Source organism: Amphiprion ocellaris, chromosome 3 (genome assembly GCF_022539595.1).
Source record: "Amphiprion ocellaris isolate individual 3 ecotype Okinawa chromosome 3, ASM2253959v1, whole genome shotgun sequence".
Classification (NCBI taxonomy): Eukaryota; Metazoa; Chordata; class Actinopteri; family Pomacentridae; genus Amphiprion; species Amphiprion ocellaris.
Genome location: NC_072768.1, coordinates 39,490,300 through 39,507,678, shown reverse-complemented (window position 1 = coordinate 39,507,678; position 17,379 = coordinate 39,490,300). Strand labels below are relative to the sequence as shown.

Here is a 17,379-nt window from a genome sequence, read left to right as displayed (position 1 = left end):
GATGGTGATGATGGTGATGGTGATGATGTGATGATGATGATGGTGATGATGGTGATGATGGTGATGGGGATGATGATGGTGATGATGATGATGATGGTGATGGGGATGATGACGATGATGGCGATGGTGATGATGATGATGATGATGATGATGATGATGATGATGATGGTGATGGAGGTAAACGTTACTGCAGCAGCTCTTGACCTCCCAGCTGCTTCTGTCTGGATGATCTTGTGTCTGAATCTTCCTCCCCAGCATCAAGCCGTTCTCCCAGCAGACCTACTCGGTGCAGACGGCAGGAACCACCACCATCTCAGGTGAGACGCCATCATTATCTCCTTCATGTCCGCCGCCTCTCTGCAGGGAGCTCCAGACTCTGATTCAGATCCTTTTTGCTGCCAGGAGGTCAAAAAGAGGGAAGACGTGTCAGTCTGACTCTTCTCATCATCTGCAATGACAAGCTCCTCTCAGAACCTGCTTTAAAACCCAATAATAACTGAGAAACTGAGCATCAGACTGTAAAAACTCATATTTTGTTGGAAAATTATGTGTATGAACAATAAAGTTATTTAATGATTGTTCTAAATGATTTGAATGTGTCCAAAAGGACTCAACTCTGTAGAAATTATTCAAAAACATCCACAACAGATCCCAAAATGACTCAGATTTATCAAAACAACTGCCCAAAATGATCTCAAATTTGTCCAAAAGTAATTTATTACATTTATTCATCATTTTAAGTCATTTTTTGACAAATTTTGGGCATTTTTGAATCAATTTTGGAAAATTGAAACCATTTTTGGACAAAATAAGAAGAATATTTTTGATCATTTTGTGTCACTTTTCACATTTTTAACTCATTTTGGGATCGATTTTGGATGTTTTTTAATCTTTTTGGTGGAATTTAGTCACATTTGGACATGTTTCAAGTTATTTAGGACAATTATTGATTTAGAAATGTCCAGAATTTGCCCAAAACAGCTCAAAATTCTTCTGAAATAATCAAAATTGTCAAAATTCCAATAATTAAGAATTATTGGCTTTTGAAAATGGAAAAACACAACATTATCAATCCAGGCTGGTCTGGTGTCTCCATAAAGCTCCTGTAAGTGTATATCTATGGATGGATCCGTTTTTCTACTAAAATGCAGTCTTTGGTCGACGTTTCACCAAAGATCACTTGAATCTTGTTTTAAATTGCTTGAAACTTGTCCAAAATATTTCAAAATTAGTCAAAAATAAGATAAAGACGGTCTAAAGTGACTTCAAATTGTCCAAAACTACTTCGACCTTGTCAAACGTTACTCAAGACTGTCCAAAATGACTTGAAAGTTGATCCAAAAAAACTCAAAATTTGATGGTCCAAAATGGCTCAAAAATGTCCAGAATAACAATAATGAGCCATTGTTGGTCCTTAGGAAATATGGATCCATCCATAGATACACACTTACAGAAAGTTTATAGGGCCAAAGTACCAGCCTTATTTGAACATTTCTCACTTTTTTTCCATTTTCAGGGACTAATAATCATCCATTACTGTTAATTTGGACAATTTTGTAGTCCTTTTAGACCATCTTTGTCTTCTTTTGCAAACATTTTCAGTCTTTTATGAGAGTTTTATGGAATTTTGGAAAAGTTTGAGTCACTTTGGACCATCTTTATCTTATTTTACACAATTTTTTCCCATTTTCCAGTGTCGATGATTATTGATTTTTGTTCATTTGGACAATTTTGATTATTGTAGAATTTTGAGTCAATTTTGGATCATCTGAAGTCATTCTGGACAATATTAAGCCATTCTGGATACATTTTGGATGTTTTTATATCATCTTTGGTGAAATGTGGACCAAAGACTGTATTTTAGTAGAAATATGGATCCATCCATAGATATACACTTACAGGAACTTTATGGAGACTTTTTTCCATTTTCAAGGCCCAATAATTATTCATCATTATTAATTTGGACAATTTTGAGTAATTTTAGACAAATTTCAAATGATTTTGAGTCATTTTAGACAATTATAACTCATCTGTGGACAAATAAATGTAATGTTTTGACTAATTTTGCCATTTTTAAAATCACTTTTACATCATTTTGCACAGTGTTCCATTTTCAAGGACCAATAATTTTTTTAAAAAGTCCTCTACTGGATCCATTCAATCGTTGTGATCTGATGGAAACTGTTCTGTTTGAGTTCTCACCACATTCCATGGCTGTTGGGGTTTTATTTCTGGAGATATTGAAGACTCAAAATGGCTTCACAGGTTTTATTGAAGGTGGAAATACAAAAAAAGTCAGCTAAAATATTTGGATTTTGGCCCCAGATGCCAGATAATTAACTCAGACTGACACTTTGAGGCTGTTTTTGACTCCTGATTGTCAGAATCCAGTCTACATTTTGGTACAACTGAAGCTCCTTTTATGTTTTGCTGCTGCTTCTAACGGCAGAGAGGAGCTTTTGTGAGGCGACTTTCCCGTCATTGTTGTGTTTTTGCAGCAGCAGACGATAACGCTGCGGTGAGTGGAGGTTCAACGTGTTTTTGTGCTGCAGGCTACGAGCCGCCGGCTGCAGCCCAGACGCACCGAGAGCCGGCCTGGCAGGGACGCTCCATCGGCACCACCAAACTCCGACTGGTGGAATTCTCGTCCTTCCTGGAAACGCAGCGCGAGCAGGAGGCGGTGAGTTCATCTTGTCTTACCGACGACCTCCGGACCAATCAGGAGCTCCGTCTGAGCTCCGTCTGAGCTCCGTCCATCCATCAGCGTCCTCCAGCACCGACAGCAAACATCCGTCTTCCTGTTCTGTAAAATAATAAAAACAGCTCCGAGGTGACTTCCAAACAGATTCTGCTGTTTGACTCGACTGTAAATAAATCAGATTTACTGTCACGTAAAGTCCGAAGCAGCTGGAAAAATTAATAGTTCCAAAACTGTTGCCATGGTGACATATAGTCAATTATTATTAACCCTTGTGTCGTCCAGCGGGTCAGATGGACACATTTTAAAATTTGAAAATCTGGGAAAAAAAAACATTTTCAGTGAAACTTCTGATGTCCACATTTTGGAAAAATTTTTGGTGGGAAAAAAAGAAATATTGAAAATAAATTCACAAAAAAAATCAACCAAAATCCCCCAAATTTCACTGGGTTTTGATTGATTTTTAGAAGTTTTACTGATTTCACTGATATAAATGGAATCACTTTAGATATTTTTAGGATTTTTTGGAAGATTTTTAATCATTTTTTTGAAGGTATTGACAAGAATTTTCTTCCCAAATTTGGAGGATTTCTTTAAAATAGAACTTTTAAGGGAAACTTTTAAGAAATTATTGGAATTTTCTTTCTGAAGGTTTTGCAAATTTTCAGAAATTTGGGGAATTTTTTGCAGAATTTTTGGATTTTTTTCAGACAAGGAAACAATATTTTCTTGGTGCCCGTAAATGAGGACAACAGGAGGGTTTGTCCAATTAAACTAACATTAGAATGTCTTATTAGTTTAAATAAAGACAAAAACTATTATTATTATTTTTTTTTTAGTTTTAAAATTTTTATTTTTTGCCAAATTTGGGGATTTTTTTTTAATAAATAAAATGTTAGAGGAAACTTTTAAGCAATTTTTAGAATTTTGTTCCTGAAGATTTTGCAATTTTTTTAAATTTGGGGAAATTTTTTGGCTGAATTTTTGGAATTTTTTCAGACGAAGGAACAATATTTTTTGCTGCCCATAAATGAAGACAACAGGAGGGTTAAATAAATCTGCCAATTAAAAAACTCTTTGAACTCCATCTTTACACTTAACTGTTGGGATGATTTTTGGGCCTTTAATGTCATTTTTTGGACAATTTTTTCTTAATTTTGAGTCATTTTGGATCATTTTAAGTCATTTTTTGACAAATTTATGTAATTTTTTGACAAATATAAGATTTTGATGTGGTGATTAAACGGCTCCAGTGAAAAAGTAATTATTTATTGTTTGTTTTCATGACTGGAAAATGTGAAAAGTACCCAAACGGGTGGCATTGGCCAATAATTATTCAATATTCTTAATTTTGAAAAATGTTGTGTTAATATATATGATTTATGATGATTTTTGGGCATTTCATGTCATTTTTGGACAAATTTAAAATATTCAGTCATTTTTGGATCATTTTAAGTCATAACAGAAATTTTGGACATTCCAAATGAGTTTTGGACAATTCTGTCCTTTTTGCAGAATTTTGAGTGATTTTTGGTCATTTTGAGTCATTTTTTGACATTTTTAAGTCATTTTGGGATCAATTTGGGATGCTTTGAATCTTTTTTTGGAGAATTACTGTCAATTTAGGCAATTTTGTGTCACTTAGATGTGCAAATTTAAATAATTTTGGACAAATTTGAGAGATTGTGGACAATCCATGTTCTTTTGAGTCAATCTGGACAAGTTTCAAATAATGTTGGAAAGACGTGAATTGTTTTTGATCAAAATGGACTATTTTGGACAAAGTTCAAGTATTTTTGGACAAATAATAACAATAATTGATATTATTATTATTTTGTTATTATTATTATTGATTATTTTTATATATCACTCTTTGTTCTGTTAAATTATTAATAACAATATAAAAAAATTTTATTTGTAAACATCGCTCATTGTTTTCACAGAAAATATATATATTTACAGGATGGAGCTTTTACAGTTATTGTTTTACTGTATATAAATCAGCTAAAAATCTATATTTTTTACAAATGTTTGCTGTTATAAAATAGAAAAAATTTTAATTATTGATAAATAAATTATTTTTTTCTTTGTTCTGTTAAATTATGTCAAATATCTCGTAAAATCACAGAAAATAATCTTAATTTACGGCATTATTTTTCAGATGTTTCCAGTTTTTGTTCATCACAGTTTTCCAGTTTTTTCTGTATTTTGACAGATTGGTTCAGTTTTTTTAGATTCTAGATGATTCTTCTGGTCAGAGTGTCGGTTGTTGTTTCATCTCTTTTCTTCTTCTTCTTCTTCTTCTTCCTCTCAGTACAACAAGCATCTGTTCGTCCACATCAGCCAGAACAGTCCCAGCTACAGCGACCCGCTGCTCGAGTGCGTCGACATCCGGCAGATCTACGACAAGTTCCCCGAGAAGAAGGGCGGCCTGAAGGAGCTGTTTGGGAAGGGTCCTCAGAACGCCTTCTACCTGATCAAGTTCTGGGTCAGTAAACTCAACACGCTACCTCCTCTGGTTCTGGAGGTTCTCCTAGAGGTTCTTCCCTGGTTCTGGAGGTTCTCCTAGAGGTTCTTCCCTGGTTCTGGAGGTTCTCCTAGAGGTTCTCCTCTGGTTCTGGAGGTTCTCCTAGAGGTTCTTCCCTGGTTCTGGAGGTTCTCCTAGAGGTTCTTCCCTGGTTCTGGAGGTTCTCCTGGGGGTTCTCCTCTGGTTCTGGAGGTTCTCCTGGGGGTTCTCCTCTGGTTCTGGAGGTTCTCCTGGAAGTTCTCCTCTGGTTCTGGAGGTTCTTCTAGAGGTTCTTCCCTGGTTCTGGAGGTTCTCCTCTGGTTCTGGAGGTTCTTCTGGAGGTTCTCCTAGAGGTTCTCCTCTGGTTCTGGAGGTTCTCCTAGAGGTTCTCCTCTGGTTCTGGAGGTTCTTGTCTGGTTCTAGAGGTTCTTCTAGAGGTTTTTCTCTGGTTCTGGAGGTTCTTCTAGTGGTTCTTCTCTGGTTCTTCTTTAGGTTCTCCTCTGGTTCTGGAGGTTCTTCTGGAGGTTCTCCTAGAGGTTCTCCTCTGATTCTGGAGGTTCTTGTCTGGTTCTAGCGTTTCTTCTAGAGGTTTTTCTCTGGTTCTAGAGGTTCTTCTGGAGGTTCTCCTCTGCTTCTGAAGGTTCTTGTCCGGTCTTTTGGAGGTTCTTGTCCGTCCCGGCTGGTGTTTTTCCACTCTGTCTTTGTCTCTGAGCAGCTCCAGGTGCGTCGGGTTTTTCCACCTGGACGAGGAGGTTTGATGAAAGCTGTTTGTTTGAACACTTGCTCACCTCCAGGTTGAACTCCACCCTCCAGTGTTCTGTCAGAGAACCTCCAGGGAACCTCCAGAGAACCTTTTTACTCACAGGTTCACTCCATCAATCTGACTTTATAGACGGTGGATTTAATCCTGAAGTTATTCATTAATGCATTATGTTGACTGTTAGAGACACATAAATAAAATAAATGCAATAAACAAACAAGCAAACAAATAAATAAATATAGATATTATATTAGACTTCTGTATTTAGATTTTTAAAAATATTTTTGGTAATTTCAATAAACTGAAATAAATATATAATTTATAATTGTACTGAGTTTTAGAGATATGTAAAAAATAACTGCAACAAACAAACAAATAAATGCTCTATCTATATATTAGATCTATATATTATTTTTATATATTTTAATTTGTAAACATATTTTTGGGTATTTCAATTAGCTGAAAAAAATGTCATATGTCTCGCATTTTAGAGATACATAAATAAAATATGCAGTGAACAAACAAAATAATAAATAAATAAATAAATGAAATGCTGTTATTGCATTTGACTTGTAGATTTAAATTTTATTTCAATAAACTGAAAAAAAATCTGTTATTCATTAATGAACTGTATCACATTTTAGAGATATGTAAATAATTCTTGTAAATATTTTCAAAAAATTAGTAAAAGTGTTTCAAAAAAATCCTAAAAATATCTAAAGTGATTCCATATGTATCAGTAAAATTAAAATAAAGTAAAATAATATTTTCTTTAAGAACATTCACATAAAAGTCAACCAAAATCCAGGGAAATTCACTGGATTTTGGTTGATTTTCCCAAAAATGTTGAAAATGTGGACATCAGAAGTTTCACTGTGAAAATACATTTTTTTTTCCTCCACATTTTCAAACCTTAAAACGGATCAATTTGACCTGGAGGACGACATTGACTGATTCCCCAGCAGAGGGCGATGCAGAGGAGCCTGATTCTCACATTAATCCTCCTGTTTCTGTTTCTGCTGACTGACTTTAACGGTTTTTGGTATTTATATTGAAGTTTTTCTGTTTCTGCAGGCCGACCTGAACTACAACGTGCAGGACGACCCGGCCGCCTTCTACGGAGTTACCAGCCAATACGAGAGCTCCGAGAACATGACCATCACCTGCTCCACCAAGGTGTGCTCCTTCGGCAAGCAGGTGGTCGAGAAGGTCGAGGTAAGGAAGGAAGGACGCTGGGGGTATTTTTAATGGAAGTGAAGGTCTGAAATAAGAGATTTAACCCAAAGGAAAGTCCATTAAAGTCTTACATTCTGTTGCTTCAAACATTTAGAGTTTATCTTGTTGTTTTGAGACATTTTGTGTGTATATATATATATATATATATATATATATATATATATATATATATATATATATATATATATATATATATATATATATATATATATATATATATAGCAAGTTTTGATCAATTATAGGTCATTTTGGACAATTTTTGAGTAATCTTGCTGAGGTTTTTTAATTTAGGAGAAGGGTAAGTCATTTTGGACAATTTTTTTTTGTCATTTTGGGAAAGTTTTTGGTAAAATTAAAGGAGAATTGTCTAAAATTACACAAAAATGTTCCTGAGTTTTTCAGTATTTGTCAGAAATGGCTCAAAAAACTGTTCAAAATGACAAAAGATGCCAAAATTGCACAAAAATTGTCCCAAAATTATGCAAATTTGTCCAGAAAAATGACAAAAACCTTTCAAAATGACTCGGTATTTCCCCAAAATGACCAAAAATTGTCCAAAATTGGTCAAATTTTGATTACCTTTAGATTGTGACACCTGGATGGACGTAAAACTGATCTGGTGTCAGTTTTTAACAGAACTGAAATTTATTTTCATTAAAATTTGGTCAAATAACATGACAGTTGTCCAAAACTACACAAAAATCATCACAAATTTCCTAACATCTGTTAAAAATGACTAAAAAACTTACAAATTACAAAATATGTCTAAAATTACACAAAAATTTCCCCAAATTATTAAAATTTGTCTAAAAAATTGACAAAAATCTTTCAAAACAACTGAATCTGACTCATATTTTGTCCAAAATGACTTGAAAATGATCCCAAAGACACAAAAATGATCCAAAATGATGAGAAAAGATCCAAGTTTACATAAAACTTGTTGAAAATGATTTCCTCAAATGATTAAAAAATTGTTCTAAAGGACCACAAATTTTGTCCAAAATGACTAAAAAATTGTCCAAAATTGGTCAAAGTTCGATTGTCTTCAAACTGAGACACCTGGATGGATGTAAAACTGACCTGGTGTCAGTTTTTAACGGAACTCGATGTGTTTTTCCTCCTAAATGTCATGGTTCTATCTGCTGGACTGATGAAATTCTGAGGCTCAGAAATGATGGACGAAGTCCATTAAAAAGTGATAAATCTGGACCCACCTCTATGGACTTCAAGGACCTGGAACTGCCATAAAATTGCATCATTTCATTAAACATAAAATATAAGTTTTCGTGCTGTTCTGAGGAGTTTCGGTGGGATTCACTGACTGATTTTTCTTGGAATGACCCCATTTCCCAAAATGCATCTGGTGGTTTCACTGAAATAGACACATAAACTGCACAAAGTTGATTTTTTACATGTAAAACTGACTTTAATATTAAATTATCACATTTAATTTGGTAATAACCCTGTTTTTTTTCGTGCAGACGGAGTACGCGAGGTTTGAAAACGGACGCTTCATCTACAGAATCAGTCGCTCTCCGATGTGTGAATACATGATCAACTTCATCCACAAGCTCAAACACCTGCCTGAGAAGTACATGATGAACAGCGTGCTGGAGAACTTCACTATTCTGCTGGTGAGTAACTGTACTATGAATACACGGGATAAAAGCCTTCAACGGTAATTTATTTCCACTCTAAGGACACTGAAGTTTAATAGAAGCTTTACATTCCCTCTGATCCATCAGAACAGTCGGTGAGTCGGTTCAGTCCGGTTCTAACAATCTGCAGTTACGACTAAAGGAGAAAAACTCGTAAAAACTTGATGCATTCTTCGTTTTAAAAGGTCCTTTGTAGCTACAGTTGCCAATGGGTTATTGGCTGGATGATGCAGCTCACAGAGTTGTGCAGCTTCGTTTTTAATGGGAGTAGTAGTACTGAAGATACTGTTTTCTGAACTCCTAGATAAACAAACCAGCAGGTTGTATGATATTAATCGTAGCAGCAACAAAAGTCTGAACAACAACCACTGTCAACTGTTAAAGGCCAACTTTTGAAATGTATAATAAATGCAATAAATGCATCAAAGTGTCGCAGTGTCTGCAGAAATGTTTACCTAAACTAAGAGGTGACAGAGCCAGACCAAACACACCCTTCAGGTTTCCTGGATCTGAAAGAGTGTAAGACGTATTGTACAGCAAAAATAGATCTTGGACTGCCTTGGATGCCGTCAAATCTGTTCATCCAGCATCTTGTTTCAGGAAGTTACCGATGTTGCTCATTTTTAGGCAACCAATCATGGTTTCCTCACCCTAGTAAAAAAGGTTTTAAAGGATCTATACGCGTGTAGATTCTCAGTCATCCAGGTCGTGGTAGTCGTAGGAGCTTCAATAGAAACTAACTGGACTTCTCTGAAACAAAAACCTCCCAGAGCAGTCCAGTCTAGAACCAAAAACAAGTTCTGTTACTTCTACTGAAGCACTTAGGTTCACCTCTTGTAGGTTCTTGAAAGAAGAACATCTGCGTTAAACTGGAAGTGTCTCTAAATAGCAGATAGCCTACTACCACTTATCAGCTACTTACTAGCACTTAGGTTCACCTCTTATTTCAGTGCTTCAGTAGAAGGAATGGAACTTGTTTTTGGTTCTAGAAGATGTTTGACCTCTTCATCCAACATCTTGTTTCAGGAAGTTGCTGGTGTTGCTCATTTTCAGGCAACCAATCATGGTTCCTCAACCTAGTAACAAAGGAAATGGAGATTTAGTGTTTTAAAGGATCAAGACGTGTCTCTGTAGATTCTCGGTCATCCAGGTCATGGTAACTTGTTCTTGTTTCAGTCTACTGAAGAAATTAGGTTCACCTCTTGTCGGTTCTTGAAACAAGAAGTGCTTCAGTAGAAAAAACGTAACTTGTTTTTGGTTCTAGAAGATGTTTCACCTCTTCATCTGTCTCCAAAGAAGTGTCCCTTATCTTAGATGTAGCTTAAATGCAGCGGGGAATCCCCAGACCTGTATATAGCCAACACCGAACAGAAACTCCTGCATCTAAGGGATGAGGGATACATCTTTGAGGACAGCAATGGACAGCACCATGACAGAGACTTGTATGAGGGTTAATGATATAAAGACAGGGAGAAAACATCAATCTAAGTTGCGATAGAGTAAGATAGCAATTCTGTACCAAAGAAGAAAGAGTAAAAACTATTTCTGCAGCATTGGAAACATGTTGCGAGGTAAGAATAAATATAAATAAATGATGTATACATTAAACTAGAACAGGTAGGTTCTACTACCACTTATCAGCTTCTTACAATGCAGTCCTGAGATCCCTTCCTTGACACCTTAACACCTATTCACACCTCAACAAGCTAATAACCTAAAAAAGACACCTTTCAGATCAATTAAATGTCTTCCGCTAACACATTTGCCTTCTTTTTTACCACTTAGATCAACCATGACAGTGTTTAAAGACAAGAAAACCTATTTTTCCCTGTCTTTGTGTGGTTTGCTGTGTTTTTTCCAGGTGGTAAGCAACAGAGACACTCAGGAGACGTTGCTGTGTATGGCCTGTGTGTTCGAGGTTTCCAACAACGAACACGGAGCACAGCACCACATCTACCGACTCATCAAGGAATAGCAGCGACACACCTACACAACAAACACATTCATGGCCTTCGCTTGGTGATTTAATGGTGACATTGGAAGTAAAAAATGTCTGAAAAACGGAATTTCTCTCAGCCAAACAATTTAGTGAAGAAGGAAGATGGCTGCGTGCTCACTGCTAGAACGTAATACAACGGGCTAGACCTTAATTAACACCACATACGGCTCAGTGTGCTGCAGAATCCTCCTCTACGGGATTCATTTCAACACACGAAATATTAACTGGGAGCTGCCGACCGGCGGCTCATTAGCTGTAAAAGCACAGTGGCAGTGCAGCGTAGAAACGCATCCGAATCGACCTGGGAGGTTTTTCCCGAGAACATCGTGACTCTGATACCACCAGGAGATGTCGCGTCTCCTGCTAATTACTTTCCTGCCTTGTTCTCCTGTTTAATTTGTAATTTTTGCTCTTCTGATGATGGAAGTGGTATCTCTGTCGTGTTGTTTTTTTTTTTTTTTGGGAAAGACAACCCAGTCAAAAGGGAAAAAGATCTCACAATTTGGCATGACGCCCCAATGACGAAAATGATCACGCCAAGATAGCTCTGAAGGTCAGACCCTGTGTATCGCTAATAAGCAGAGAGGAAATAACAGTTACTGCATTATCATATAGTAGAATATAGAGGTGGGTTTGTACAGATAGACACACAAAAGAAAAGGTTTGTCCCAAAGAAAAAGAAATCAAATTTTTACCTTTTTGTATGTTATTCTTGAGGAAATAAAAAAATAGCTTCTAAACTTTGGGAAATTGTTTATGGATAGTAACATATAGACTATATTTTAATTCCACGATCACTATCTAAAATTTATCTTATTAAACTATAAGTAAAATTGAACAATTCAGGTACCTTTTTTGTGCAAAAGATGACTCTTTGTCTAGATTCAAGCAAGTAAAGACCACAATGAAATTAGAATCCCTCAGATTTTGGTCTTGGTTGAGAGGAGTTGGGTGATTTATTGATCTGCTTTTCAGAGGAATCGAACGGATCGCATCGTTCATTTGATTTGTACTCGTGCATTTAGTTTACAAAAGTCTGCTGTGAGCATTTATACTCTTAGTTTGCAATTACACCACAAAACACTAGTTAGTGGTGAAGTTTTTTGCTACTCTATTGAATTTCTGTCAAGCAATTGAATCTGAAACGGAGCAGAAAATGTTGGAATAAACAAACTTTTACTGAAGAACGACTGGTAGATGTATGAAAAGTTATCCGTTAGCATCATGAGCACGTCAGATATTCTTAAAGTCTGTTAGATATTAAACTTTGTCTCACAAAAACACTATTTTACTTGTGTGTAAACTTGGCATATTACTGCCAAACAGGCCAGTTATAGTTTTTGTGCTAGTTTTGCCGCTACATGTTACATTTCTGGGAAGATATGCATCAAGCTGTGCTGTAGAGCTACTGACGAAATAAATAACACTTTATTGTTGCGACATTTAAGTATTTGGTAACACCTGAAGTAATTAGTTTAGCAGGGCATAGTTAATTGATTATGTTGCAAATGATAATTTAACTGAATAAAAATAAGAAAAAGAAGGTCGTGCACATCAGTAAATGAAGATCAGCTGTAGTTCCTGGTTGTTCCACCAGGTGGAGCGTCTTACTTTTTAATACTGTATTAGACTGTATTTTGCTAGCAATGACAAAGACTTCTGTGATCCTTTTTGACCCCTGAGTGTATGCAGCCAAGAAAAGTTTGGATTTACTGGACACTTTTTCCATACCTCAGTGACAAATATGACTGATCCGCTAATTTGTATCCCTAGTTATGACATTTTTAGGTTTTTCTAAGCTGCATTGTTTTCAGTTAATGTAGCTGCTCAGTATTTATTTGCTCCGCTTCGATTGCTGTTGTTTGAAATACAGGAAGAAACTCAACACAGCGACACAAAATACCAACTGGCATTTTGGTGACAAAAACGTAAAAGTGTGCAAGTATAAATGCCAACAACTACATATGTCCTGAATCTGATTCTAAGGTCAGGATGGATCCGAGGAATGCTTACTTTAAGTTATCTCCTTATAAGGCTTATTGGTTAACTGAATGTTTGGAATTAATAATTTACCTGATTAAAAATATATCAACTGATAAGACAGAAAAAGAAGAAGGTCATGATGTCAGTAAATGTATCGTAGATCAGCTGTAGTTCCTGGTTGTTCCACCAGGTGGAGCCTCTTACTGTTTAATGCTGTAGAGACCAGAGGAGGCATCACTCAGACTACAGTTCATGTTAAAGCAGAGAGTATTGTGGGAGTTTAGCTAGCAATGGGGCACCATGACAAAGACTTCAGTGGTGATTAATGACTCCTATTACGTCAATTTTGCTGAAAAAGTCACGTATTTGTGGCTAAAAAAAATCCTACCTGCATATGAAATGTCTCTGGTATCTCATTCACATTAACCATAAATTGATCATTGATTGATTTTAGACTGTCAACTCTTAGAATATGTTAAGAAAACGCTGAAAAAAAAGGTCATGCATGTCAACTTTTTACCTTTTTGTCTCCAAATGTAAAAACAAAAAAGTATCAAAATGAATGGATACTCCTGAAAAACCGTCAGCCATGAATACATAATCAGGACCATCTTAAGGATTCTAATTTTAAATATATTGTGGTCAGTCCATCGAAAAGCACTGTGAATTAAAAAAGACTATACATTATTCATGGTGTAACAAGTTAAAGTTAACCTTTAATACGTTTATGACCTGGATCTCTTTACAAATGAAGTCTAGCTTAGTGAAGTATTCTTATACCAGCTAATTTGAGCTTTAACACGCCCGTACTGCCAATAGAGACTGAAATATGAATTAAATTTTAGATTAAAGGCTGCCCTGACCAGGACACTTTGGCACCTCGGTGGCGTTTTAACTCTGGGTTCCCTTCAGAAAGTCCATGTTATGAAAGATTCCGTCAGAATTAAAGTCGTTTATGAGTCAAAAACCAAAAACTGTCGGCGAGTGGAGGTGTAGCAGGAGTCGTCTGGCGGTCGGTCGGTCGGTGAAGTGCCTTTTGGCTGGAGACAGCAGGAGACGTTTCTGTTTCGCTAAAGTCCTGATAATTTGGTGTTTGTAGAAAAGAGAAAAAAGCCTTTTAGTGTTTGTCCAGAACACAGTTCGGTCTCACATGCTGGAGCCAGTTACCTGAATTTCATATGAGAAAGTTTGTTTTTTTAATGTAATTTGTGGACATTTGCAGCAAAACATCCTGGAAAATCAGTTTTTATTTCCCTGTAGATGTCAGGAGAACACACTGTTGTTCGCTTCTATCTAACGGCAGTATTTACCGGAATCTGTTCCACATGTTTGTGCAGAAAAAGCTTCACACTAGATACGATCTGGTGCCTTGTTCATTCACTATGAAACACTAATTCTGATTTAGCTTCCTCACTGCGGGATCATTTATAAAGATCTGGGCCTTTATTGATCAGTAAGTCAAGAAATCTGCTTAAAGGTTTGTTCATAAAGTAGGAAGACATCCTTCTGTCTTTAGAAGCTTTTAGAAGCTACAGCCAACAGAATGCTGATACCGCTCTTTGCTTAAGACGTTGTTTTGAATCATTTGAACTCACTGAAAGGGGTTTTCCATCTTAAATCATCAACCATCTATGAGCAAATTAATAATGTTTTTTAAAGAATAAATTACGGATATTTAAAATGAAAAGCAGTGAAATATAAAATATTTTTAGAGATTTTTTGATATTTAAATTACCCATCGATTCACTTTCAGCAGGGTTTTTTTTTAGAAAAGAAGTAAAAATTCATCCAAAATGGGGTCTAAAAATAAAAAAATATGCCAATAAAATATCATAATTGCTAAATTACATTTGGAGAACCACTTTGAAACTTGGATCAGTCTACCTGCCAAAGTTTTGATTTTTGTGGTACAATAAACCTGCTCAATAAGTTAGCATCATGATGCGAAGCATGGTGGTGGCAGCATCATAAAATGAAGCATGGTGGCAGTATCATGATGTTTCAATTCACTGATAATCAGATTATTTGAGCTACTCGTTCAATATTCTAAGTTTTGAAACAAACTTTTCATTAAAAATATTAATAAAATGCCACCAAACTGGAAGAAAAAACACAATGAAGCATCTCAAAAATTTTTAACCAACCCTAACCCATTTGCAAAAAGACGAAAAAAAATGTAAAGAAAAGAGACTATAATAAAATAACTGAAAATTGCCTAAAATTTATATATATGCAATAATATATAAAATGGGATGATAAAATGATAAAATATCCCAAATTATAAACAAAGGTTTTAAAAATACTCATAAAATGTTGCACAAATATGGTAATCGGTGTTATTTTTTTTTTCATATTCTGAATCAATGACATGATGAGAAATAACAAAAAAATTCAGGGTTTTTTTTTAATCTCTAAGAGTTTCTGAGATGTTCAAAAATAACCTGCTGAAAGTTGGTTGATGGGAAATTTTAGTTTTGCATATATGAAGCTAAAAATCTGTATAAATATCTATATTTTCTGCTATAAACTTTACAGGAAAATCAGAGATGGTTGAACAGAAATTGTGCTCATAATTAGATGATCAAAAAGATGAAAAAAATTAAAGATTAAATTCCTGTGTGTGTAAATGATCGAGGCCCAGAAACTTTCATGTGTTCTAATAATGAAAGAACATCAAAGTGTGAAAACTGTTCGGGTTTTATTTCCAGTGAGACCAGCTGAGATGTTACGAGGCGTCCAGAAGGTCCAGGAACTTCTAGAAAACTCCTGAAATGAGACATTTTAGTCAGAACTGTTCATCCGGTAAAAATATATTTAACAAATAGTGACTCACATCCGACTGAGGAGCAGTTTTCATGCATTTTCTCAGAGGCCGATCACAGAAATGTTTATTTAAGGCTGGTAATTATCAGGTAGTCAATTAATTGGCACTAACAATTTAACCGATTAGAGTTATACTAGCCAATAAGGCAGAAAAAGAAGAAGGTCGTGCATGTCAGAAAATGTAGATCAGCTGTAGTTCCTGGTTGTTCCACCAGGTGGAGCCTCTTCCTGTTTAATGCTCTAGAGACCAGAGGAGGCGTCACTCAAGCAGAGAGCATTGTGGGAGTTTAGCTAGCAACGGGCACCATGACAAAGACTCCTGTGGTGCTTAATGACTCCTATTACGTCAGTGTTGCTGAAGAAGTCACGTGTTTGTGGCTAAAAAAATCCTATCTGCATCTGAAATGTCTCCTGTCTCTAATTCATGTTAATGATTAATTGATTACAGACTGCCAACTATCAGAAAATGTTACATATTTATATTCCAACTCTCCACTGAATCCTGTATTAACACTGAAAGAAACAAGAAGATAATTTTAAAAAGAGAAGAACGTCGTGCATGTCAAGCTTTTACCTTTTTGTCTGCAAATTTAATGGATTCTGGATATGATTCAGGAGTAATTTTCATGCATTTTCTGCAAAAATATTTGGATTTTTTGTGTTCAAAACCACAAAATTGTAACTCTAAAGACACTTAGGGGTGTTTCTCAGGATTCTAATGTCCTGTGCATCGAAAAGAAGTTTCAGAAATTCCAGAGTTTTGCAAACATAGAAGAGAAAATCCAGCTGCTGTTGCAATAAAACCCTCGGTCTGGACATTATTTACCACCTGCTAACCAAAGACAGTCATCTAAAGTGATTTATTACAAGCTTCTGCCAAAAAAACCCACATTTTCCGGTATACGTGGACACCTCTTATCATCTCTGCTGTCAGACAGAAAGCAAACCCTGAGCTGTGACTTCTTTTGACTCCACGTGTCGACATCAGCAGGTTTTACTGTTAAACGTCCGTTTCTGAGCCGATAACTTCACACTGGAAGCCGCCGCGTCAACTCGAGTTTTCAATCATCGTCGTCCATGTTGTTAATGTCGTCTTGTTTGTGAAAGTTGGATATTTATCTCTTTATTCAGAAAACCACGCAGAAGTCCTGTAATGGATTCCAGAATGGCCTTGAATCTTTTCCGGCTGCAGCTCGTCTGCACCCAGGAAGTTTTTTTTGTTTTTAATAAGGTGCTTTGTATAAAAGAAAAAAGAGACGTGACACTAAGGTTTATTACAGATGTTGTGTATATCTTTGATATTCTAATGTTTATCCTATTTTGGAGGCGAGTGTGACGTCTGTTGGTTCTGCACAGGGTCTGATCTTTGCTTTGTAACTTTCCCCTCATGGCTAAAAGTATGTTAGAGATTTTCTAGCTTTGTAGAGACTTTGTACGCATATGCTACTCAGTTTAAATAAATGGTCAATTCTAAAGTGGGCTCTCGACTTTTGTCTTCAATGGATTCAAATAGTACAAATATTCTTCAGACCAACACATTTTTATTTTAAAAAGGAGGATGTTTGTTGCTTATTTGTAGAAAATGCTAGAGTAGATAAAAACAACAGACTAAACGATGACAGATTTCCTGAACAACAGCTGTTGTAGAGACGGTAATGCAGGGTTCCCACGCGTCCTGGAAAACCTGGAAAATGATTGACCAATTTTCCAGTCATG

At 35.9% G+C, this 17,379-nt stretch overlaps 1 protein-coding gene across 1 annotated transcript in view; it reads left to right on the top strand.

The window, feature by feature from the left end:
• The window catches only part of tead1a (TEA domain family member 1a), a 61,287-nt gene extending 44,145 nt beyond the window's left edge, over positions 1–17,142 (top strand). Inside the window, exons 7-12 of the mRNA XM_055009064.1 lie at positions 256–317; positions 2,553–2,680; positions 5,013–5,186; positions 7,039–7,179; positions 8,682–8,834; positions 10,720–17,142. Of these exons, the coding sequence (XP_054865039.1) occupies positions 256–317; positions 2,553–2,680; positions 5,013–5,186; positions 7,039–7,179; positions 8,682–8,834; positions 10,720–10,833 (772 nt within the window). The 3' untranslated portion in view covers positions 10,834–17,142. The remainder of the gene's footprint in view (positions 1–255; positions 318–2,552; positions 2,681–5,012; positions 5,187–7,038; positions 7,180–8,681; positions 8,835–10,719) is intronic.
• Positions 17,143–17,379: the final 237 nt, after the last annotated feature.